Here is a 26,407-nt window from a genome sequence, read left to right on the forward strand (position 1 = left end):
AAACAAATCATTTCAGGTTGTTCTGGGTAAAGATTGGAATTTTTGTTGTTGTTAATATTCTTCCTGGTCATAACTATTAGTCGGGAACTTCTTTCTGCAAGTGACAGAACTAAAACGCCAGAAGAGACTGTAATGTCACTCACCGGAACCCCCAACCTGATCTCTCTCATTCTGGCAACAGCCAAGCAGCCCCCCAACTGCTTCTCCCCTCCTTGTAAGAGACGGAGCCTTGTTCTCTGAAAGAACTCCAGACATGAGGACACCAGACCCAGGAGAGGAAAAGTGTGAAGAGAGAAGGGGTGAGGTGAAGGTCCCGATGCTGATCCCCTCTGCTGGTCCTGGCCCCTGGTCCCCTTTGCTGCCCTGTTTCCAGCATGGCAATAGTCAGAGCAGAGAGATCAGATGATGAAGTCGACAAAGCATCATGAAAAAGAGAACAAGACCTTTTGTCTAAGAGGGATTCCAGAGAGAGCAAAGAAAATGCAGTGGAGCAGGGTTGGGAGACTCCTCTTACAGGCCGAAGATTAAAAAAAAAAAAAAAGCCCAGAACTGGAAGATATCAATCTCCAGATTGAAAGATGGACTGTTGCTGCTGCTGCTAAGTCACTTCAGTCGTGTCCGACTCTGTGTGACCCCTTAGACGTCAGCCCACGAGGCTCCCCCGTCCCTGGGATTCTCCAGGCAAGAACACTGGAGTGGGTTGCCATTTCCTTCTCCAATGCAGCAAAGTGAAAAGTGAGAGTGAAGTCACTCAGTCGTGTCCAACTCTTAGCGACCCCATAGACTGCAGCCCACCAGGCTCCTCTGTCCATGGGATTTTCCAGGCAAGAGTACTGGAGTGGGGTGCCATTGCTTTCTCCAGAAAGATGCACAATAAGTGACAAACAGCCCAAGAGTCTGTGATGAAATTCCAGACATCAGGGACAATGAGAAGCTTCTACAAATGTCCGGAGGGTAAAGCATGTCGCTGAGAAAAGAACCAGGGTCAGAATAGCACCAGGTTCTCAACAGCAACCGCAGAACCAAACAGACAATGGGTAACATCCTCACTTTCTGAAAGGAGGCAATTTCTGGCAGTAATTCTCTGACCATCCTCCAAGGAGGTGCCAAGGACGGAGGTACCAAGGACCGTTCCAGCCCACACGGGAGGGAGACACAGCACGGTTAGAATGTCACCGTTTTGGAAACTCTCCTGATTGCAAGGGCTCGGGGGTGTGGCTGCTGACACAGAAGAAGACACAGCCACACACTCTGTGCTTCTTGGCAGGAAAACACACCACCTTGAAATAAAAACTGGATCTGAATCTGCCCAGGATCTTAGGTCTACCACCAGTTTATGGGAAATAGAGGAGAGAGAGGAGCACGTTCCCTAAAACCACAGAGCTTTCGTCCACACATCCCAGACCCTGGGAGACTCTACAGAAAAACAGCCTGACTCCTCCCACTAATAAACTGCAATTGGAAGGCTGTTGATTAAGATAGATTTTTATAAGCATATCAGCTTATGTGAATCCTGATTCAAATGGGCTGTAAAAAACTTAAGGCCCTTTATGACATTATTGGAAATTTGAACACTGGATATTTGATGGTGTGAAGGAATTATTAATTTTTAAGTATGAAAATGGTATTGGAGTTACATATATTTTCAGATCTCATCCAGGGGATCGTCCCAACCCAGGGATCAAACCCATGTCTCCCACATTGCAGGCAGATTTTTTTACTGTCTGAGCCACCAAGGAAGCTGAACCACCAGGAAAGTATTATAAAGATTTAATTTTTTAATGTATACTCCATTTATAGTTATTATAAAATATTGACTATATTCCCCGTGCCGTACAGTAGAGCCTTGTAGCTTATTTTATACCTAATAGTTTGTACCTCTTACTTCCCTGCTCCTATATAACCTCTCCCTCCTTCCCTCTCCCCACTGGTAACCACTATTTTGTTCTCAATATGAGTTATTTTTAAGAAGTAACCCAAGAACCTTCCTTTTAGCACAGGGAACTATACTTAGTATCTTGTAATAACCTATAATGGAAAAGAATCTAAAAAAGAATGTGTGTGTGTGTGTGTGTGTGGTGATGGTTTAGTTGTTCAGTCATGTCCGACTCTTGTAACCCCATGGACTATAGCCTGACAATCTCTGTTCATGGAATTTCCCAGGCAAGAATACTGGACTAGGTTGCGATTTCCTTCTCCAGGGGATCTTTCTGACCCAGGGATCAAACCCAGGTCTCCCACATTACAGGCAGATTCTTTACCGACTGAGCCACCAGGGAAGCCCATATAGGTGTGTATGTATGTGGATATATATATAACTGAATCACTTTGCTGAAACTAACATTGTAATCAACTAGAGTTCAATAAAAGTTTTTAAAAAGAAATGTAAAAAGAACATAACCATTTAAAAAAATGGGAAACAACCACAGTTGTAAGCTGAGAGATCTAAGACTGGAGAACAGTGTGGAGAAGACCCTATGAGCCCAGGGGACAACCAGGTCAGACCAGACAGGAGCACAGGGGCGTTAAGAGGGAGGAATCCTAGGAAAATTATTATTTTGATTATTTCACATGTTTATGTTGAAAATAATATTGAAGGAGATTTTACAGACCTCCTGGAGCATTAAAAGGAAAGACTTGAACTAAAAAGCCTCTTGATGAAAGTGAAAGTGGAGAGTGAAAAAGTTGGCTTAAAGCTCAACATTCAGAAAACGAAGATCATGGCATCCGGTCCCACCACTTCATGGGAAATGGATGGGGAAACAGTGGAAACAGTGTCAGACTATTTTTGGGGGCTCCAAAATCACTGCAGATGGTGACTGCAGCCATGAAATTAAAAGATGCTTACTCCTTGGAAGGAAAGTTATGACCAACCTAGATAGCATATTCAAAAGCAGAGACATTACTTTGCCAACAAAGGTCCGTCTAGTCAAGGCTATGGTTTTTCCTGTGGTCATGTATGGATGTGAGAGTTGGACTGTGAAGAAGGCTGAGCGCCGAAGAATTGATGCTTTTGAACTGTGGTGTTGGAGAAGACTCTTGAGAGTCCCTTGGACTGCAAGGAGATCCAACCAGTCCATTGTGAAGGAGATCAGCCCTGGGATTTCTTCGGAAGGAATGATGCTAAAGCTGAAACTCCAGTACTTTGGCCACCTCATGAGAAGAGTTGACTCATTGGAAAAGACTCTGATGCTGGGAGGGATTGGGGGCAGGACGAGAAGGGGAGGACAGAGGATGAGATGGCTGGATGGCATCACTGACTCGATGGACGTGAGTCTGAGTGAACTCCAGGAGTTGGTGATGGACAGGGAGGCCTTGGCGTGCTGCGATTCGTGGGGTCACGAAGAGTCGGACACGACTGAGCGACTGAACTGAACTGAACTGTGCTAGATACATTGAAAACGAAGAGGAAAAAAAGAGCAATTATTATTTCTAAGGAAAGCAAAAAAAGTTATATAAGAAAGAAATGTGGTTAGTATTTGCACTGTTAAAATAATATAATCAAAGATACTAATTTTATCAAAAATTGTCATACTGTTTGGAAAGTTTGGGATAGGGAGCAGTAGGGGTTTGTTTTAAAAAGGTAAACCTCTGGACTTCCCTCGTGGTCCAGTGGTTAAGACTCTGCACTCCCATTGCAAGGGGCCTGGGTTCATTTCCTGTTAAAGGGAACTAAGATCCTACATGCTGCATGGCATAGTCAAAAATAAATAAATGAAAACAAATAGAAAGACATCAATTTTTTAAAAAAACTATTAAAAAGATAAACCCTCATTTTCCATAACAAGGAGTTGATAGGTATATTTGAAATTAATAAGAATTGGTATCATGCATATAAGCTATCGCATTTACATCAGTAATCATTAGAAAAATCAGCTGACGGTCTGTGAGCTACTTAGGACTCTTTGGTTGCAAGTAGCAGACGCTAACCAAAGCTAGATTTAAGCTAAAAAGGAGAATTCATGTTGAGAATTCATGGTTGTATTTTAAAGGAACACAGGGCATACAAATGGCTGGGCCTCAGGACAGGGACTACAAGAGGCAAGAAGAAGCCGAGTCCTGGCCGCTGCTTTCTCTCTGCGGGTCTGTTTCTTCAGTTGCTCCACAGCCCCCATGCCTCCATGTCACAATCCCCAAAACCCACAGAGAATAACTGGGCGCATCTCAGTCCCAGTTCCAGATTTCCTGGAGAGTGGCTGGCATGGCCTAGGGCAGCAGTTTCAAACCACTTGGCACTGTTCCCATAGAGAAATGGGGTCTGTGCCCCTTCCCTTGAATCTGGGCCAGCTTGCGATGGCTTTGACCAATGGAGTGTGGCAGAAGTGGGGCCATGTGACTTCTGAGGCTGAGTTATAGAAGCCCACGCATGTAGTTCCAGCTTCTTTGCTGGAACATTTGCTCTTAGAGTCCAGACCTGTCAGCCAAGAAGTCCAGGCACCCTGAGGCTGCCATGCTGCAAGGAAGCCCAAGTTGTTTGGAAAGACCAAGTAGACACTCGAGCAAGAGTCCCAGCTTTCAAGTCATCCTAGCACAGGTGGCCAGATATGTGGGTGGAGAAGACTTCAGATGATTCTAGCCCTGAACATCAGAGTGGCCCCGAGGCGTTTGTCTTCCCATCTGAAGCCCCTGCAGTCATGTAACAGAAGCGAGTCATTGTGAGCATATTACAACGGATTTCACTCTGTGCCACTAAGTTTGGGGCTGGTTGTTGCATATCAGTTTGTAACTAGAAGACTTGGATCAGATGCTGTATTGGCTTCGTGGAACCATGAAGTTGCAGCATGACTGCTGGGGACCTAACCCCCACCCTCCACCCCGTGCCATGCAAAGAGGTAGTAATGCAAGGAGCAGAGAAGAGTCCAACAAAATATGGCTTGACAGACACCCCTCAAGGCATCCACTCTGTTGCCTGTCCTGGTCTCCCAGGAGTCTGTTGCCGACCTAGGAGAGGAAAAGCACCCGGAGTGGCCCCTTTTGAACCTGCTTCTCAGTTCTTGCTCTCTCACTAGTGAGGCCATGAAAAGGAGGAAAGGGTGAAGAGGTGTATATGACATGGTGACATAGAAAATGACATCATTCGTTCCCTCCCCTCTCAGCCCCATAGTGGTTTTCCAGCAGAAACCGTTGCCAAGAAGTTGGGAAGAGTCTCAGAACTCTGGCATCTTCTTTCGCTCCATCTTCAGTACTGAGGACATCATTAGAGGGCCCTCATGTTGCCTAGCAACCGGTGAACGCTGCTTGCTATCATGTCATTAATATGATATGAAAGTGTTTCATAGAAGACATTCATCTTGCATTAATGAAAATCAGATTTGCTAATATGACACAAAATCTGTTCTTGCTTGTGACTTTCTGTACTTAAGTATCTTACTTATTGAATTAGACCATGAGTGGTTTTAAGCTTGAGATTGTTAAAAGGATCATGATAATGATTTTGTTTTCGATTGTATCAGATGGCAGTTAATGATGTGATTATGCCCCTGTAACTGCTGTGATCACGGTCTCAGACTGAGGCCCCTCCTCCAAAGGCCCAGCCCCTCAAACCAGTTGACTGTATGCCACCCAACTTCTTACTGTTGAAGCCTCAGCTAGGAGAGGATTCTGGTTTGAGCCAGTGTACTTTCCAGACCACCCACAAGTTTACTGCCTCGATAGTTTTGCCTTTTCCAGATGTGTCATATACTGGGACTCACACGGTATTTAAACCTTTGGGGTTGGGTTCTTTCACTTTAGCAATGTTCTTGTAGGTTCCTCTATATCTTTCATATCTTGATAGCTCATTCCTTTTTGTTGATGATATTCCATGGTCTGGATGGACCATTCATCTGTTAAAGGACATCTTCGTTGCTTCCACGTTCTGGCAGTTAAGAGTAAAGCTGCTGTAAACATTTGTGTGCAGTTTTTTCTTTTCTGTAGACATAAGTTTTCGACTCATTTGAGTATAAAGCAAAGGGTGCAATTTGGAATCCTGTGGTAAGAACGTGTTTAATTCTGTAAGAAACTGCCAAACTGCCTTGCAGAGTGGCTGCACCGTTTTGCATTCCCACCAGCGATGAATGACAGTTACTGTGGCCCCACATCCTTGCCACCATTAGGTGTCAGTGTTTGGGACTTTAGCTTTTCTAATAGGGGTGCTGTGGCATCATATTGTTGTTGTAAATTGCATTTCCCTGATGAAAAATGACTGGGAGCATCTTTTTATATGTTTATTTGCTCTCTGTATATCTTCTTTGATGACATGTCTGTTCAGATCTTTTGTCCGTTTTTTAAATTGGGTTGTTTGTTCTTTTTCTGTTGAGTCTTAAGATTTTTGAATTTTGGGGACATTAGTCTTCTATCAGATTTGTGTTTTGAAAAGATTTTCTTCCAAGTCTGTGAGTAGTCTTTTCCTTCTCCTATATCATTTGTTTACAATTTTTTTTCTTATAAACATTTTAATTTTTACCTAATCAAATCTTCTTTAAAGCTTCTGAAATTTGTCTCCTCTTTAGGAAAATCTCCTTCAACTGAAAGTTATATTCTGCTCTATTATTTCACTTTTGTAGCTTTTTTTCACATTGACATCTTTAATTCTTCCTGAATTTTTTTCATGCTTGTTTATTCTTTAAAGACACTAATTTTACTTTTTCTAAGTGTAGAAAAAACTTTCTTAATAACTTTTAAAAGTCTTTTTTTCTGCTATTTCATTGAAATGCTGCCATTATTATATATTAAGCTAAATTCTTTCATACAGATGAATCCACTTCTGTACTTGCTACCCTGTTATTTGATCCTTTTTTTTTTTTTTTCTGTTTCCGGATTCTGCCACACTCTTTTAATTACTATGGTGTTAGAGTTTGTCTTTTCTTAGCTATTCTTTTACTTTTCCAAATGAATTACCATGTCTAATTCCATTAAAAAAATCATTTAGGGAGTTTAACTGAATTTTTGAATTGAACTTTTAGGTAAGTTTCAAACATTTATAAAATTGAACATTACCACTTATATCTCTGTGTGCTGTCTTCAGTTCAGTGGTTTTTTTCTGGTAGGTCTCTTCACAGAGCTTGCACATTTACTTTTAGGCTTATTTTAGTATTGTTTATCATTTTGTTGCTATTGCAAGTAGTATCCTTTTGTTATATTTTCTTATTTTAAAAATATTTGTAGATAGGGAAAATAGTGGGTTTTGTAAGTTGTTATCCTGAATTCTTTTTGTTTAAATGTATTTTAGTAGGTTATTCTCATATTTCTAGGCAGATGGTTATCAGCTGCAAATAACAACTGCTTTTTTCTTTCCTTTCCAGTAGTTACACTTCCTATTTATTTTTCTTGTTTTATTGAATTTCCTAGAATCACTGGCATAATATTAAATCATAGTGGAGACAGTTGTCACTATTATCCTACTCTTGACATTCATGAAGAAGAGATGATGAACAAGTGATTTTTTTCAAGAGAAACTAAGCAAGGACTTTGAAGGCTAGTTCAATATTCCATAGACTGGAGTCAAATACCATTGATGTACCTTCTCATTATAATTTCTATTCCCTCAGAAAAATAAAACTGAAGTGTCCCCAGTGAATATAGATATGCCCCGCTTTACATAATGACATGTCTCCGAAATGGTTGGCGTGGGGGCTCATCTTGATTGTAGCAGACTCTCCCGTGGCTAACATCATGTGTTTATATCTTTAGACTGCCATTATCTTAAACTTTGGGTTAAAAAAAAAAGCATTTTTAGTTTATGTTATAACCAAGACCTTCCATTAAGAGGAAATGGGTTATGTCTCCCAGCTTAGGAATGTAACTTTTTTTTTTAATTGGAGTGTAATCGCTTTATAGTGTTGTGTTGGTTTCTGCTGTACAATAACGTGAATCAGCTATGTATATATCCCCTCTCTCTTGAGCCTCCCTCTCACCCCTCGAGGTCAACACAGAGCAAGCCAGGCTCCCTGTACTAACAGCAGCTCCCCACCAGCTGCCTATTTCACACATGGCAGTGCTTATATGGCAGTGCCACTCCCAGTTCATCCCAACCTCCCCTTCCCCCGACTGTGTCCACACGTTCATTCTCTTGGTCTATGTCTCTATTCCTGCCCTGCAAATAGGTTCTTCTGTACCACTTTTTTTTTTCTAGATTCCACATCTATGTGTTAATGTATGATATTTATTTTTCTCTTGCTGACTTACTTCACTCTGAATGACAGACTCTAAGTCCATCCACATCACTACAAATGACCCAGTCTTGTTCCTTTTTCAGCTGAGTAATATTTCATAGGAAGGTAATTTAATGGAAGAAGAAAAATGACCAAATATCTTTTAGAAGAATGAATCACTAAATTCCATCCTCAGATGAAGGCAGATGATTCAGGAGCGTTTGAATCCCCTGCAGCCCCCTCTTCTTTGGGGTTTCCCCATCTTTCTTCGTGATAGATCACATCTCTGTGTAGCATGAGTCGCTGAGCAGCCGTTGGGGTGAGGTCAGGTCTCACCTGTCCTGAGACAGGGCTCATGAGCAGACCCAACTGGTTTCACTGCTTCTTCACTTTGAAAAGTAAGCAAGCCCATTAAAAAACCTGATCTTTAAAGAGTCACTTGATATTTTAACTTGCTGGGTTAAACCTGCTGAATAATCAAAGCCAGTTGGCTTATGTTGATAGAACCCATGTTACAAAAGAATATTCCAAATTGACCATGCCTGAAAGACGGCCATCTGGTGACAGTGGTCATGAGGGGAGGCGAAGTGACCCTGACCTTGGGGCCCTGAGCTGGCTGTGTTCCAGCTCACATACCACTGTGTCTTCCTGGTGTCTGAGCACCTCTGAACAAGACACATCTTTCCCTGTGGATCCTCAGCACCTGGCATGGTGCTTGGCACGTAGGGACGGACATCAGATGGACATGTGACTGTCCGTCTGTCTGTTTCTGAAGTCGTAAACTACACTCAGCTCATTTCCTCTGCAGTTCCTCCCAGTTAAGATTCTAATGATTTAGAATTAGTTGCCAAATCCATCATGGTTTTGGTCTATGCTTTTCATTTACTCTTTCATTCAGTAAAGGGCTTCCCAGGTGGCTCAGTGGTAAAGAATCCACCTGCCAATGCAGGAGACATAGGAGATGTGGGTTTGATCCCTGGGTTGGGAAGATCCCCATGGAGAAGGAAATGGCAACCTACTCCAGTGTTCTTGCCTGGAGAATCCCATGGACAGAGGAGCCTGACAGGCTACAGTTCACAGGGTCATGAAGAGTCGGACGTGACTAAGCACACACACATGCATGCATTCATTCAATAAACATGTATTAAGTGCCTGCTGTGTGCTGTGTTCTATAGATAGAGTTATGAATAAGACTGAAAAAAGCCAGCCTTTTTGGATTTTATATTCCAGAGGAGGGCAGGCTGCATGTAAGGCTGCATAAATATGGAAATAAGACCATTTCCAATGGTGCGAAGGGCTAGGAAACAACTTCAAGGAGCAAAGTGTGATAAAGCAGCTCCAGAGAGGAGTTGAGGTGGCCGGGGCCGACACTGAGACACAGCCAGGCCTGCCAGATGCAGGGGGAGAAGAGTCCAGCCGGAGGGCACAGTGGGCACAGAGGTCCTCGACGTGGAGACGTCTTGGAATGTCCAGGAACCAAAGCTGCAGCAGAGTGAGCGGAGGTCAGGGCCACTGCATCACGTGGCTCTCTCTGGGCCTGGGCTGAGGTGGCTCTTTCCACAAAGCAAAGGCAGTGACCTGCCAAATTGTGCTTTGAAAGCTTACTGCAGCTGCCATGGAGAATGGATAGTAGCAGCTATGAAGAGGCTCCTCCAGTTTTCCCATGCGAGAGATGGTGGGTTGGACAGATGGGTGCCGAGTCAAGTGGTTGGATTTGGGATGTTTTAGCATCAGGGTGTGCAAGATGTGCTCTAAGCTCCAGTGAAACACCCAACTGCCCACTTAACTCTCAGACTTACCTCACCAGAACTTATGATCTCCCACCTCTGTTGTGGGCATGGCTGGAGCCCCCCCCTTCCCCCTTCTCCCACCCCAACACTACCAGTCCAGGGTCCCTATCTAACACCATCCGCCCCCACCCCCGACCCCTGCCGTGTAAATGTGGCCTTGGAACTCACAGCTACAAAGAGGTCAATCCTAAAGGAAATCAGCCCTGAATATTCATTGGAAGGACTGACACTGAAGCTGAAGTTCCAATACTTTGGCCCCCTAATGCAAAGAGCCCACTCATTGGAAAAGACCCCAATGCTGGGAAAGACTGAGTGCGGGAGAAGGAGGCAACAGAGGATGGGATGGTTGAATGACATCACCAACTCAATGGACATGAGTCTGAGCAAGCTATGGGAGATAGTGAAGGACAGGGAAGCCTGGCGTACCATCTTCCGTCCGTGGGGTCACGAAGAGTCAGGCTTGGCGACTGAACAACAACGACTCAAAGCTGCCCCCTTGAGGTAATGGCAGGGAGCCACCTTGCCCAGGAGCTCCCCCTCTGCCTGGTCCTGGGGAACCCACGGCCTCCTGAAGCCCTGCCTCAAGGTCTAGCCAACCCTGGGCCACACTTCACACCCAGGGCCCCCACTAGGCCCAGACTCCAGTTCAGATCTCTTCCCACTCAGCTCCCAGAGAAAAGGGCCAAGAGAGTCTTCACGTTTCCATGTCCAGAAGATGTGGTTCAGAAGGGAGTTTGATCGTGCTTGCAGAATGGAGCAGTGGTCAGCTGTGTTGATTCCACAGAGAGGCTGTGGTGAGCTGGTGGCTGAATTGGGCTTTGATCAGAGCTGCTTCAGAGCAGATGGGAAGTGAAAATAGCTCAGGAGGGAGGTTCTGACCTGAGAACTGCAGACACCACAGAGACCAGTTTGGAGAAGTCTTCTGTAAGTGGAGAGAGAACTGGGGAATACTTAGCAGGCAGAGTGTGGAGGGGTTTGTCGAAGAGGGGAGGATGTGAGTCTTATCTGTAGCGAATACAAGATGCAGAAGAGAGAGGCCAGGGACAGAGCTGGACAGCTTTCTATCCTAACAGCCACAGGGGCAGGGTCCTGGGAGAAAAGCAGGACTTGGGTGAGAGGACAAGGCAGCTCTTGATTGCTCCTGTTTTCTCAATACAGCGAGGTCATCAGCTGAGATCAAAGAAAAGCAGGAAGGGGCACTGGATGTTTAAGGAAAGAGACAGAGTCATCTCAGAGACCAGAAACATGAATTCGCTTGCATGGTGTCTGGATTGCCAGGCAACACTGAGTGCCCGTTAGATTCCATCCTGAGGATGAACAGGCGTGAGAGCCGATCTGGCAGCAAGGTCATGTGGGTTCTTTCCATCTATGTTCTGCTCCTCGGGTGCAGGAGGGAAGCAGGCAGAGAGCTGGGTGGCATGGAGGCTGAGAGGATGAGGCAGCTGAGGGTGTTTCCAGAGGAGGGTCCTACAGCTTCCTCCCTAGGGATGGCCTCTGTAGCCTCCTTCCCCGTCCCAGTGACCTGGGTCCATTCTGAGAAAGTGAAAAATGGAATGGTCCCAGAAGTCAGCAGCAAGGCCGTGATGCCCAGCGTTCACAGGATACAGCTGTGATCAGAGCAGGACCCCCTGTGACCTGGCAGAAGACAGGACAGGGAGGGGACACATGACAAGGACCACGGGACAGCCCTCCGCTACAGACACGAGTGACCAGGGATGGCTCTGCGTGCACGCTCAGTTGCTTCAGTTGTGTCTGACTCTTTGCGACCCCATGGACCGTAGCCCACCAGGCTCCTCTGTCCATGGGATTTCCCGGGTAAGAATCCTGGAGTGGGTTGCCACGCCCTTCTCCAGGGGATCTTTACCCCGAGAAAGCCCCGGGATGCTTCTGGCCCTGTGTTAATCCTCCCTCCTCCTGGATGGAAACTATCTTGTCGTCCAGCTGCCTGCCACTAACAGGGGACCTGCCACACTTCACCTCTGCCCTCTGCCCTTCACCTCTATCCTTTGCGGAACCACCCACCCAGGCCCACGTGCTGGTTGGTACTCAGCCCCTCCCAGCTCCTCTTATCTCGATCCCCCGGGGCGCCCTGCTCCCCGCTTTCACACCTCCCACCCCCCACCCGCAGCAGCAGCACAGTCGCCCTCTGCTTTCCCCCTGGGCCCCGGGACCTGTGCCTGGTAGGCCACAATTCACTCTACTGTATTTGGGGTCACTGGTGATACTGCTTTGCCCCCCTCCTCCCTCCACGTCCCTACCCCGCCAGCCCCCACGAGATGCTGGTGTTTCCCCAGCTTCTCATCAACCCTCTCACCATCCCTTCCTCGTGTCTCCATCATCGCTTCCAACCTGGGACGGCTCCTCACCCCTTTGCTGTCATGAGCCTTCTCTCATCAAACACACAGACTGGTATTTTGTAGAATGCCTGCCCCTTTGGGTCTGTCTGATGGCTCTTGATTGACTGCAGGCTATGCCTTCTTGCAGGAATGTCAGGGGTGATACTGCATCCCTCTCCAAGCATCTCAGCAGGAGGGACACAAGGCAGATTTGTCCTCTCACTCATGTGAGTTCTCACTGTTCAGTTCAGTTGCTCAGTCATGTCTGACTCTTTGCGACCCCATGGTTTGCAGCAAGCCAGGCTTCCTTGTCCGTCACCAACTCCTGGAGCTTACTCAAACTCGTGTCCATTGAGTCAGTGATACCATCCAATCATCTCATCCTCTGTCATCCCCTTCTCCTCCTGCCCTCAATCTTTCCCAGCATCAGGGTCTTTTCAACTGAATTGGTTCTTCGCATCAGGTGGCCAAAGTATTGGAGCTTCTGCTTCAGCATCAGTCCTTCCAATGAACACCCAGGACTGATTTCCTTTAGGATGGACTGGTTGGATCTCCTTGCAGTCCAAGGGACTCTCAAGAGTCCTCTCCAACACCACAATTCAAAAGCATCAATTCTTTGGCACTCACCTTTCTTCATAGTCCAGCTCTCACATCCATACATGACCACTGGAAAGACCATAACCTTGACTAGACAGACCTTTGTTGGCAAAGTAATGTCTCTGCTTTCTAATATACTGTCTAGGTTGGGCATAGCTTTTCTTCCAAGGAGCAAGTATCTTTTAATTTCATGGCTGCAGTCACCATCTGCAGTGATTTGGAGCCTGAGAAAATAGAGTCTCTCACTGTTTCCATTGTTTCCCCATCTATCTGCCGTGAGGTGATGGGACCGGATGGGATCTCAGCAGGACTGGCGTGAGGAGGATCTGTCCTCACCTGTGTTAACTGTGGTCCCTGGTCAAGTGACAAATGTGCAGGCTTCTCTATTTTTACCCTCATCATCGATCAGTGACACTTTAAGACCATAAACATCCTCCTTTCCAGTTACTTTAGCATTCATAAACAATTCTTGCCTGAAAAGGATTGTTACTGTCTTATTTGCCAAAGGTTGATTTTTGTCCAACTCCATCATTCATTCTGTATGTATTACTTGGCCATCGACTCTAAGGAAAGGTTATCGCTTCTCCTCTATTTATTCACTTATCTATCTCAGTGTGCACTTGCGGATTCTCAAAACATGGTCATATCTGTTCCTCTCATTAATGTCGTTTAGGGAGATAAGATGATTGGATAGCATCATCGACACAGTGGGTATGAGTTTGAGCAAACTCTGGGAGATAGTGAAGGACAGGGCAGCCAGGCATACTGTAGTTCATGAGGTGGCAAAGAGTCAGATGCGACTTAGTGACCGAACCACAACAGGGAGATAAGAACTAGGAATATGTTAGCTGAATTTTAGTTCTTTGTTTTTGGGAACTATAAACCTGAAAGCATAAAAGTGACAAAGAAAGGGAAGAAACAGCATGTCATTTGTCATCATCTCAATAAAAGCTTTAGTTTAAAAAAACGTATTCACTACAAAACATTTTTTTGTTATGAAAGGGAATCATTTTAAACATGTACAGATCACAATTATTGCAAACCGAGACTGAATGTGTTGGATATATTCTGCACCAGAGAGTGATATTTATCCTAAGCAGTCCTTTAAAGTTTAAAGAGCAGTTCGTTTAACCAAAAGACTCATGAGCCAGCAAAATACCTTGTTTCCGGGGTTTCCTGGCTCCTGTGGCCTCAGTCTCACAAAGCGTAATTCCACTGGTTCCTTTGTTCCACCCTCCTCGGGCTTGTTGGGGTGTATGTGTACATATATACACTTTTTTTTCCTTTCCCTACAGAAAATAGATAGGAAATGGCCATGGCTGTGAGCGTGGCTGAGTGGCTGAGTGGCCTAATGCTAGCCTGTGCTCTCTGCAGCCTAATTAAAGGAAAATGGTTGTGCTTTCTATGAAGAGAGATGCAGAATGAGAGGAGGGGGCACAGGAAGGGGAGCTGAGCGCTAAGAGCCTGCCTTTCTCCGCCGAATTAAATGCTAACCTCGCCTTCTCCTCCAAGTCCTGAATTTATATAACAAATCAATGTACATAGCTGGACAGCTTCCAGGGCACTAGACTTCTCGTCCAGATTCAGTTAATGCAGCCCCTAAGCAACCAGCAACGTGTAGGAAACACCGCAGATGGACCTAGAGGGAAGGTACGTGGAGCCCCAAGTCAGCCAGCTCCCTGGGCTCTCACCCCGGCCCCTCCCCACAACCGCCAAAGGTCTGGGCAGGCACTGTCCAAGTTTCAGTGGGAATATAAAGGTCAACTTAAATAGGAACAAAATTCTTAGCTATATAAAAATCATGCTGCTTCCACGAGAAGACTGTTTGCTCTGGCAAGTCAGACACAAAAAGCAGGTCAGAATAAAACCTAGTCTTGCTGGGGGGCCAGTATCGTTATCCCCCGGGGCTTCCTCTCTGCCTCTGCACATATCCAACCAACAGCTGGGTTAACCGTTTGGACTGACTGGCTCACTCTTCATAATAAACAGAAAAAAAAAAAAAAAGGAATGCCATGCAAAACACTTTTGATTGAACTTCCATCAACTCAGACCAAAATAAGCAGTCAAGGTCACAGTTTATTTATCCCCACCTGACTCTCCAGGGCACACACAACTTCAGAGTCTCGTCATAAAGTCCATTTTAACTTGATCGAAGCTAAAATGAATTGCTGCTCTAAAACTGCAGCCAGTTACTTCCCTGGTGGCCCAGTGGTTACGAAGAGTCCACCTGCCAATGTAGGGGGGTGTGGGTTTGATCCCCGGTCGGGGAAGATCCCACATACCTCGGGGAGCTGAGCCTGTGCACAGCTACTGAGCCTGTGTGCTATGCAGCCTGTGCTCCCAACAAGGGGAGCCACCAAAATGAGAAGCCTGCACACCGCGACTAGAGAGTGGCCCCTGCTCGTCACGTGGAGAGAAAGCCCACACGCAGCAACGAAGACTCAGCACAACCATAAGTAAAAAAATAAATATAAAATAAAAACTCATCGTTGAAAAAAAAAAAAAAAAAAAAAACCCTGCAGCTGAATGAATTCACGCAGACAAACCTGGAGTGGAGCAAAAGCAGTCCCGAAGAAGAACTGCAGAGTTACGCCAAAGACAGACTTTCAATAGAACGGCAAACAAAGAGTGTTTAATCATTTATTTGGTCTCTAACTCACACCAGAAAGGATCTGAGGCTGTTTACACAAATATATACAGTAGGATAATTAAGAACAACAGCAGCCGCAACAATAATAACAACAAGAAGAACACGTTACACAGTGGTCTGTGGTGGCCTAAATGAGAAGGAAATTCAAAGAAGAGGGGATTTATGTATATGTATAGCAGATTCACTTTGCTGTACAGCAGAAACTGACACAACATTAAACAACTATATTCCAATGAAAATTTTAAAAAAGAAGAACACAATACACACGGGGCCCTCCCCATACTGAGCCAGGCACACAGCCAGACCTCTTTCCTGCAGGGTCTCCGAGAATTCTGATAGTCATTCTTTGCAGTAAGGACCATCAGTATCCCCATTTTACAGCTATGAAGACTGAGGCTGGGAGGTTAAAGCAACCCAGCTGAAGAGGACATCAGCTAACAAGTGGCAGAGCGGGGACAAAGAGAAAGGTCGGCAGTAAATGGGTGAGTACAGGCAGGTCAGCAATGCAAAGCTGAGTCCAGGTGGAGAGACGGCGCCCTCCACAGCACAGATGTGTCAGCAGTGAACGCGCACACTTGGCTTGGGCTTTCTTCCAGGACAAAGCAAGAAGGGAAATGTTTATCGGTGGTGAGAGGGCCAAGATGCCCAAGAGAAACATTTTCCGTTTTCTAAGATGAAGCCGTTTTTCCTGGGCTAAGTGTCCAGGATTCAGAAAGAGCAAACTGCCAGCAGACAGGTCTTTCAGAGAATCAAGTAGGAACAGTATTTCTGGAAACCAAGACTCCGGAGGCGGGGCGGGGGCGGCATGGTTGGGGGGCGGGGATAGGGGGAGGGGGCAAGCAGGCGGCACTCCATCCTCAGCACCATCCGGGCACCCACCCTGACCCAGGACCAGTGTGTCTGGGGCTCCATTCTCTTGGACTCATGCTTAAGAGAGAGAACACGGCCTCCTGGCAGCGTGGCTCAGGACCGAACGTGTGTCCATTCACAGGAGACACATCACACAGGTGCCGGCACCTCCAGCAAACAGCAGCCTCTCTCCCAGAGCCTCTGCCACTAGGTGTGCCTGGCGTGCCCAGCTCTCAGGGTGCCCGGCAAAGGCAGTGTCAGCTTCCGGTTCCTGGCATACCTGGGTGACCAGATGAACACCCGCTTTGTAGAGCCATGAGCCAATCAGCAGGGAGAGACAAGTTGCTTACCAGCTATTCAAAAGAACAGAATTTTGCTTTTACTGCCAGGGCACTGAGAGGCATATTTCCTTAGAGGAGTAAACATCCATTACCTGGTGATACCAGTTCCAGATTTTGACAATAACCAAACTATATTCAGGGGAAGCTTGGTTTTCTGTTATACAGATCTTAGGCAGGTTGACAGAACTGATTATCAAATAACTGGGCTTCCCTGGTGGCTCAGACGGTAAAGAATCTGCCTGCAATGCAGAAGACCTGGGTTTGATCCCTGGGTTGGGAAGATCCCCTGGAGAAGGGAATGGCAACTCACTCCAGTTTTCATGCCAGGAGAATTCCATGGACAGAGGAGCCTGGTGGGCTATAGTCCACAGAGTCACAAAGAGTCGGACATGACTGAGCAACTAACACGTTAAATAACTAGTTTATTTTGCTTTCAAAATCCTTCATCTTATCTTTCTAAATATGCCTCAAAGCAATAGATGAACTATTGATAGTGATTCTGGCAAACTCAAGTCGCACAGGAAATAGTCACGTCAAACTTCCATTTCAGTGTTTGGGGTTTTTAGTCACAGCGTGTCATGGGCTGCATCGCTCCTATAATACATGGCATCCCTGAGTAAATCCACCGCCCCAGAAACGTGGAATTTAATTTCCAAGCAAACCTACGGCTAACTGGAAATGCTTATTTGTTCCTATTCTTATTTTTTTGAAAATTGTATTGAAATGAACGAATCCAGTTTCTTTTATGGGCAGAATAAAAACGACCAGAATGCACCCTCACAATGGGAACACAAATTGTTCTCTTCTCTCCTCTGCATTTAAGCCAACTTGGGCCAGATGGGGACGTGGAAGACACCAGGGTCTCCCATGGGCTTGGAGGTGACTGTCGTATACAGAAAATTGTGTTTGTGTGTGTGTGTGTGTTTCCAGAATGTTAATTTGGGGACAGATTTGAATCTAGTGAAAGACATGTTCTCATTCTGGGAACTTCAATTTAACACACTTTCCCAATTTTCATAGATTTAACGTTAAGACAAGGTTTTTAAGTAGATGCTATGGAGTTTATTGGGTATCATAGCAGATGACATCCTTTCTCTCTTTGCTCTTCAGAATCCTGATTTATAGGGTGTTATTTTGTACCTAAAATAGATGACAATGATTCCCAGGCTCTCCTGCAGCCAAGGAAGCCATTTGACCAAGCTTTGGGCAGTAAGATATAAATAGAAGTATTATGTGAGATTTCTAGGAATGCTTTCTAAAATAAAGAAAAAGGACCCTCAGTTTTCCTTTTTTCCATCCAAGAACATGTCTATGATGACTGGAACTCAGCAGCCATTTTGCTCCATGAGGTCAAGGACCCTATGGTTTCTGCTGTGATCTGATTTCTAAGGAAACATCATGTCAGCCCCTAACACCTCACCTAGACTTTCTTTATATGAGAAAATTACAGTTATGCCTTTTTAAAGCCAGGATTAATTTGAATATTTTTATAACTGCAAACAAACTTAATCTGCCTAATGCAGGGGGTACTAGGGAAACTGGGGTGATTCAGAAAGTTGCTAGAAAGACTCAGGAAATGATGTTTGATTGTGCAGTTGTTCAGAGCTGGAACTGTCAGATCAAGCAGAATAATGATTAAGACGCAGTTTGGCCACTTGTTAGCTGTGTGACACTAGGTCACTTAACCTCTCCAAATCTATCTTCTCACCTATAAAATGGGCCAGCAAGCCCCACTTTAGAGGACTGGATTCACAATGACATGAGATAATGCACAGGAACTGTTCAGCACAGTGTCTGTGAGTTTGTGTCCCCAAATGAGGTGCCTCCACCATCGAGTAAGAAAAAAACATCGTCCCCGGTAGCAGGCGAGGTGCTTTAGGCAGTAGAGGCACACGTGACTAAAGATGGCGTCATTTCAGTAAGAATAAGACAAGAAGTGCAAGGTTCATATCAGACCCACGCTTTCACAGGTGTGATTGCTTAGAACAAGACAGTGGACATTCTTTCTGTTTTAAAAAAAAAGCAAATCAATCCAAGGGTCATTTTTGAAAAAATGAATAATTCAGACTATATGAAAACTGATGGGTTCCCTAGAGGCTGAAGTTTGGCAAACACTTGCCTAAGAGGAGGGGATGTGGAAATGCAGTGACCGGAAGGATGCAGACTCACTTGGCCTTCTGCCTCAACCCCGGTCCCCCGCCCCCACACCCCCACACATCCACCTCAGTGTGTGCCCTTTGGGGCCGGGGACCACTGCTTCCCTTCTCCAGGTCACACCTGGCCCCCGGGGTGTCTGCACTTTCTTCCTTCTGTGTGTGGAGTGTCCATGAGAGGGCCAAGCCCCGCCTCCCAGCCCCCCCAGCCTCCTTGTAGAAGGAGAATATCTGTCCCCACCCTGAGTCTAAGGTGCTGCCCACACAGGAAAGGGACAGCACCTTAGAGAACATCAGGCGATGTTCCGTGAGAACATCACACTCCCGGGAAGGCCTGCAGGCGCCCCCACCCCCCAGGAGAAAAGGCAATGCTTAAGCGAGTTTCTGGCTCAAATAAACTTCTGGATGTGAGTGAGTAGCAGCTGGGAACCCTCTTATCAGGTCCCAAAGCAAAAATTGACTATTATCACACTAAGATAAAATTAGAATGCTTTTCATTAAAAAAAAAAGGGGGGGGAGATCTTGGAGAGAGAGGTGTATTTCTTCTCTGCCCACTCCCTCCCTTTTCGCAGTGGTATGTAGTTTGGCATTTCCAGGTGGGCCTTGCTCTTCTGCAACTCTCCTTCCCTACTGCTGGTGAAGGGCCCTGGCCTTGGGGCTGAGTCCGCTGAGTCCGTCTTTTCCCCTTGCCAGTGGCGGGGCTGGTTACCAGGTTCCCACCCCATTGATGTGACTGTGTCGATCCATGAGGTTGAATGACCAGATGAGGTTGAGCTCTGGAGAAGTCTGATCAATTCCTTAATGATTGGACCACATCGACCAGAATGGTTAATTCAGTTCCACGGGCTGACCTTTCCTAGGCCTTCTGGGAAAAAGTGGATCATTTGCAAAAGTAATGGAGAATTTAAGTCTCCCCCCAATAAACCAGGACAACCATTTGCAAAATGAACAGAGACTGTCATGTCCTCTGTTTGGGCCCTGGAGAATTTGTGTAACCTTTTTTTCACAGATGTTTAAAAATGCATTTAGTGATGTGGGAACCCCAATCTGCATAGCCAATTAGAAGCCGTGGTATAGCCCTGCTCTTACCCAGCTGGGTCTCCTGAAGACTTTGAGGCCACCAACTATGAAGGTGACTCAGTAGTCCTGTTAGTCTTCCCTTTTTGATTGTAAATTGGGAAAGAAGTTGCTATATTTTATTTCTTTAAATTTTAAAAATGGTTTCTTTTATTTGGCTGCACCGGGTCTTAGTTGCGGCATGTGAGATCGTTAACTTGTGGCATGTGGCATCTGGTTCCCTGACCAGCAATCAAACCTGGGCCGTCTGCACTGGGAGCTTGGAGTCTTAGCCAGTGGACCATCAGGGAAGTCCCTCTATTTTTTTAAAATTCACATTGTTCATGGAAGTATACATTTCCCCAAAGCCTAGAATTATGCCAATCATCCATAGCTCTTGGGGTCATTAATGCAGACGGTACCCCGACTCCAGCCAGCCTTGGCAAGGATTCCAGAAGCCCCTCTCCTTTCTACAGAGAAGGAAAGAAACTGAAGCACAGAAGTCATTCAGTTGCGTAGGAAAACTAGATTTACAAGTTCATAAAATAAAACTTCTTTCTAACATCCTGATATCAAAAGGAGATGATCTTTGTTTGACTCAATGTCCTCATCCTTCGAGGTTAAATTCAAAGTTTTTCTGATTTTTAAAGCGAAGGCTGCTTCCATATTTCTAGGCTGGTTTTGAGGACTCCACAGGGGTCTGTGCCTCTCTAAAGCCCGGCTCTCACCCACCCTAAACGGTCACTGCTCTAGTGCAGAAGCGCTCCACGGAGGGGGTGAGGGGAGAAGCAGTCCCAGGTGACCTCACCTGCTCCTTCAGTGCCCCCGAGGGCCAGCCTGTGCTGGACACCATGGGGCACACTGCCCACATTGCATTAGAGGTCAAGACACACCCTGGGGCACTTCCCTGCACCGTCAGGAGTGCTCCATGCACTGAAGTGGGTGGAAACCTCAAGCCCTGAGTCAGCTCCACAGAGGAGGTCTGTGTGGACTTGAGCGTGGATGGCACCAGAGGAGGTGAAGACGTGGATATGGGTCCTTGGGGCTGCCCACAGGCAGGAGGGCCGGGGTGGGAAGTGTCTTGAGGGAGCCTGAGACCCTCCCCGCAGGGAGAAGACAGCAGACAGAGCAGCGGGCAGTGTGAGCGCAGCTTTGAAGCTGGGAGAAGTCTGAACTGGACACGGCCCCCCAGGAGGTGCCCTGACTGTGCCACCTCCGGTCAGCACCCCTCAGCCCACAGCTGCAGCCCCCACCCCGGGCGAAGGGAGGATGCCTGGGAGCCCCACAGCCCACAGTTCGCTGGGAAAGATAGTGGGTTGCGGCTTTTCCAGAACTCTAGTTCCCCTGTGACTGTGACGGGTGCCGCCTGCCACGACGGTTAAGACAACATGCCCACACGCTCCGTGGTGACGCCTAGCTCTCCAGTGTGGGCGCTAGCACTCTGTCACCTCCTTGTAAGTGGCACCACTGAAGCTGCAGTCAAACTGAGAAGGAGCTGTCGATGACAGCTGGTTGGTTTAGTTTTAAACTAGACGAACTCTGGGAACACGGGCGGCCAACAGCTGGTTGCAGAGATTATCACCTTCTGGACAAGATCCTCAAGTGCTTGACCCCAGGAGGCAGTGGTGCGAGACTGAAAGGACAGCAACTTCCGGTCTCCTGAGTCTGCAAACCACCGGCTGGGCTGTCAGGAGCATAGCGGTCGTTGAATTGCCAGGTGCCACTGCTGCTGGAGGCCATCGGAGGGGCCACGAGCTCCAAAGCAGCAGCAGGAAACCTGCAGGAACCTCAGCTTCCTCTTCCACCCCCGAGTCTCCATGCAGACCAGCTTGATCCCTTTCAGAGGGTTAAGGCTCCCCAGGCCTCTGTGCTCAGCCTCACGGATGGAAGTGATGGAGACCTGGGTGTTAGATGATGGGCCCCTGGGTGGGGTGGAGGGCTGCATTCATTCTAAGAGAAGTGGGTTTCCCCAGAGTCCACTCTTGGAAGCAAATGACAAAGAGTCCAAGAGGTAACACGGAGGCTGGGGCGGTGAGGGTGCTGAATAGGGACGCGCCTGAGCGGCACCGGGGCAGTTGGAATAGAGCTGTGCTGACACCAGGAAGGTAGCTGCTTCTGTGCAGCAGAAGGCTGTGGCTGCAAACCCTGAAACCAAGTGGCTAGGAACTCTGATGCTGCCATGGAAACGCATACGGGGTGAGGAGGCGGCATCTCAGCTGTGCAGTAAAGGTGGCAACAAACTTAAAAGCACCCATTCGATTCTCACCCAGGCATTTTAGGGGCTTCCCTGATGGCTCAGTGGTCAAGAATCCACCTGCCAATGCAAGAGACACAAGAGACCTGGGCTCGATCCCTGGGTCAGGAAGATCCCCTGGAGGTGAGCATGGCGACCCACTCCAGTATTCTTGCCTGCAGAACCTCATGGACAGAGGAGCCTGGTGGGTTACAGTCCATGGGGGTCACAGAGTCAGACGCAATTGAAATGACTTAGCACACACGCATAGTAGTTTTGAGATTTGCAAGTTTACGATTCCCTGAAGCTTTTCTAGAAGCTACTGAGACCTAAGAGGGAGGGACCATCTTGGCAAAGCTGTGCTTGAGTGTACGCACTTGGGTGTCACTGATGCTTTGGTCCATGATGCAACCGTCCGAGATGTGTCAAAGCATCACCTGGCTAAGCTGATACCTGCCCAGGCGGCCGGCTCCACATCAGTGCCTTTGTTCCAGGAATCAGACGGGTGTTGGATGTCGGCCTGAGTTTGTGGGGGTCCAGAACTCCAGGCAGAACCTCCATCGACTTCATTCATTCAGGATTCAGCAGTCTTGAGTCAGTCACAGCACTGACAGGTTTGCACGAGCGCCTTCTGGAACCCCTGGCCCTCCCTCTACACCCCAGGGCTCAGGCTGACCGCCCTTTGAGCCTGGGCTCACCCACAGCTCTCCCCCTGTCCCTGTGAGGCTCGCTCCTTTGCACGACTGCCCATCTTGGGACACTTTGCAGAGTTTTGCCACCTACTTATTGAGTAGAACTTTATATTAATTAAAGAGCCATCAGGGCCAGGCAGTGTGGAGTGTATACCATGCTGTGTGCAATTCGTGCTTGCGTGCCAAGTTGCTTCAGTCATGTCGGACTCTGTGCCACCAGCTTGCCAGGCTCTTCTGTCCGTGGGATTCTCTCGGCAAGAGTACTGCAGTGGGTTGCTATGCTGTCCTCCAGGTGATCTTCCTGACTCAGGGATCAAACCTGCATCTCTTACGTCTAACCTGCATTGGCAGGTGGGTTCTTAACCACCAGGGCTGCATTCATCGTTCCTTCCTTTGTTCCGTGAACATCTGTGAGATGCCTGTTGCACACAGGTACTGAGCTAGATGGCCGTGGACCAATTACATAGCACAGCTGAGTGGACCCCTGCCTCCAGGAGCATCCTTCCTGCCCATCACCTCCCTAAGCTCAGCTCCTGCCCCCCTCCCATTCTGCTTATCTCCACCCACCTCCTTGAGGGCTGGGCACATACCTGCCTCCTGGCCTTTGCGCCTGCTGGTCCCGGAAGGTTCTTTCCCCTGAGTCCCAGGTGGCTCACTCCCCATCCCTCGGACTTTGCTGGCTAAGTCACTGTCTTAGGAGCGAGCCTTGCTCTGACATCTCCCATCCTCACTTGATTTATGTTTCCTCCTAAGCCGTTCTCCCTCACATGTTGAACATGGACCTACTTATCCGTTGGATGTAAGCTCCTCAGTGGCAGGGATGTTTGTCTTGGTCCCTGCTGTTTCCCAAGTACCCAGAACAGTGCTGGGCACAGAATGGGCATGGAGTCAATATTAGTGGAATTAATAGTGGGATGAATATATGACCTGAACCACAAAGTAGGTGGGTTAGCATGAAATTAGGTCATATTCTGGACAAGCTAACAGCTGATAGGTGCCAAGCAGTGTAGCTGAGAGCCAGGCTGGTCCTACACGGGCTTGACACTGCCCTGGTCCTTTAGTGCCGTGGTGTCCCTGGGCTCATTATGTCCTTCTCAAGAATTATTGTCAAGTTGCAGATAACAGGGACTACCCTGATGGTTCCATAGTTTAAAATCCGCCTTGCAATATAGGGGGTGCTGGTGCGATCCATGGTTGGGGAACTAAGATCCCACATGCTGTGGGGCAAACTCAACTAGAGAGTGAGAGTCCATGCGCTGCAACAAAAGATCCCACATGACGCAATGCAGCTCTCGAGTGTTGCAATGCAGCTCTCCCACGCAGCAGCCAAGTCCTGATGCAGCCAAATAAACATTTTTTTAAAATATCAGAAAAAAACAGAAAGTGCTCATCTGCATGTGGGCACCAGTTTCTCTTCCCCTGGGCACACACCTGACGTCCACTCACTGTCCCAGGAATGCCGGGGGAGCCCAGCCCAGTGGGCCTGCCTGACACTGAAGATGTTTCCTATTCCGAGACACTGAGTGTGAAGAGGAAGAGTTCAAATACCAGTAGAGGTTCTTGGTTCTTCCAAAGAACGCAGCAAACCTGCGACAATCCCCTGTGAATAAAGGATGGCCATGCTGTCCCCCACGCAAGAAAGCATTTGTTCAGATAGTTTTTCAGGGCCAAGTTAGCAAAAGAGGGCCGCCAGCGGAACCACTCTCAGAAGAGAGATTCAATTAGGCGTCTGTGCAGTTGCACGAAGGCCGTGTCGCAACACCGAGGTGGCCTGTTTTTCTGGTCATTATTAATCCAGAAACCTTAATGATGAACAACATTTGTGTTATTGTCTCCCCAAATTTAATTTGTTTATGCAGCAGTTCAGTTAATCCTGCAATCTGTTTTTCTCAAACGGGGGCAGATAATGGAGACACCGTTCTTTACAAGTCTTCAGGCTTTTAAATTCTGATAAAATCAGGATTCTTCACTGGGTCTTGCCCCAGCTCTGAACTAAACAACTTTAAATGTAATTATGGAAGCTGGCCTTACATCAGGGACATCCATTTACAAAATTGATTGGCCACGCTGTTCCGCGAGGCATTTCGTGAGCAAACGATTACAAAAGAGCCAGAACTGTAATTTATAAAGGCAAAAAAAAAGCAGCTAAATACTTTATTAGTGGTAATGAGAGGGTTTCCAACTAACTGAACCTTTTTCTTCCCTCGCCAGCTACTTCACGGAGCCGTGGTGCATGGCCCTCTTTCACGATCGTTTTATTGATCTCCGGAAAGCGTTACACCAAATCTTATCCTCCAAGGAGGTAAGCGTGATTAACGGATATGTGAGTTATTCCTTGCAAATTAGGAGTTACAAGCTGTTGATCATTTAGACTTTTCCCTACATTCTCACTTTATGGTTTCACTTTGAAAACCAACTGTCCTTCACTTAAACTATGGAGTCCGTAAACATAGATGGTGATATTTCAGGGAAAGTGGGTTATTCAAATCTCTGATACGAGGCAGATTTCTTTTCCTCTTTTACAAGTACCTGTACTTTCATTATCAGCTGACAGTGAGGGCTGAAAGCAGGTAGTGGGCTGTGCCTCCTGGTCCCCGAGCATGAAGTCTATGCTCGTATGGTTTCTGTCCACATCTGCCAGCTGACTGTTAACTATTTGTGTGCACATGTTGTTCTGAAGGTGTCAAGGAAAGTCAACAGGTGTCCAGATGCACTCCTCTTATTTTTTATTTACTTACTTAGTTTTTTGCAAATGTTGGTGTCTTTTTTTAAAATTCACTTTGGCCGTGTTGTGTGGTTATGGGATGTTAGTTTCCTGACCAGGGATCGAACCCATGCGCTCTGCAGTGGAAGCAGAGACTCTTAACCACTTTCCACTTTCATGCATTGGAGAAGGAAATGGCAACCCACTCCAGTGTTCTTGCCTGGAGAATCCCAGGGACGGAGAAGCCTGGTGGGCTGCAGTTCTTGGGGTCACACAGAGTCGGACACGACTGAAGCGACTTAGCAGCAGCAGCAGCAGCAGCAGAAGAGAGTCAGGGAAGTCCCTAAACACTCTTCTTTTAAAACTGAAACTTCTTTCTCCAAGCAATTCACAATTAACTGCAGGTGAGGCTGCACACTGCACAGACTCTGTACTTGGCAAGAAATTTGACTCTGCCATGTAAATAGTAAAATATTTATGAAACTTTATTTTTTTTCAACACCTGTAGTCCTTACCAGAGTTGTGGGGAATTTACATGTTCGGTCAAGTATCCATTCGAGGTGCTTCGTTGGTTTACTCAGACAAGGGCTGGGGCTTGGCTGAGTGGTCTGACTGCCTAAATGAGCAGGTCCTGTGTCTCTGTGTCACCTCTTCGTGGGTCCCCAGGGTGTAGGCTGCCAATGCAGGAGACGGTAGTTCTGTCCCTGGGTCAGGAAGACTCCCTGGAGAAGGAAATGGCAACCCACTCCAGTATTCTTGCCTGGAAAATCCCATGGACAGAGGAGCCTGGCAGGCTACAGCCCATGGGGTCACAAAAGAGTCGGACGTGACTTAGCGACTAAACAACAAAAACCAAAATGAGAAAAGAATCTGA

At 46.9% G+C, this 26,407-nt stretch overlaps 1 protein-coding gene across 1 annotated transcript in view; it reads left to right on the forward strand.

Moving 5' to 3' along the window:
- Positions 1-26,407, forward strand: part of CFAP61 (cilia and flagella associated protein 61) — a 250,115-nt gene that overhangs the window by 220,026 nt on the left and 3,682 nt on the right. The window contains 1 exon segment of the mRNA XM_010836599.1: positions 25,041-25,131. Within this exon segment, the coding sequence (XP_010834901.1) occupies positions 25,041-25,131 (91 nt within the window).

This window comes from Bison bison, unplaced genomic scaffold, assembly GCF_000754665.1.
Source record: "Bison bison bison isolate TAMUID 2011002044 unplaced genomic scaffold, Bison_UMD1.0 scf7180017864063, whole genome shotgun sequence".
Taxonomy (NCBI): domain Eukaryota; kingdom Metazoa; phylum Chordata; class Mammalia; order Artiodactyla; family Bovidae; genus Bison; species Bison bison.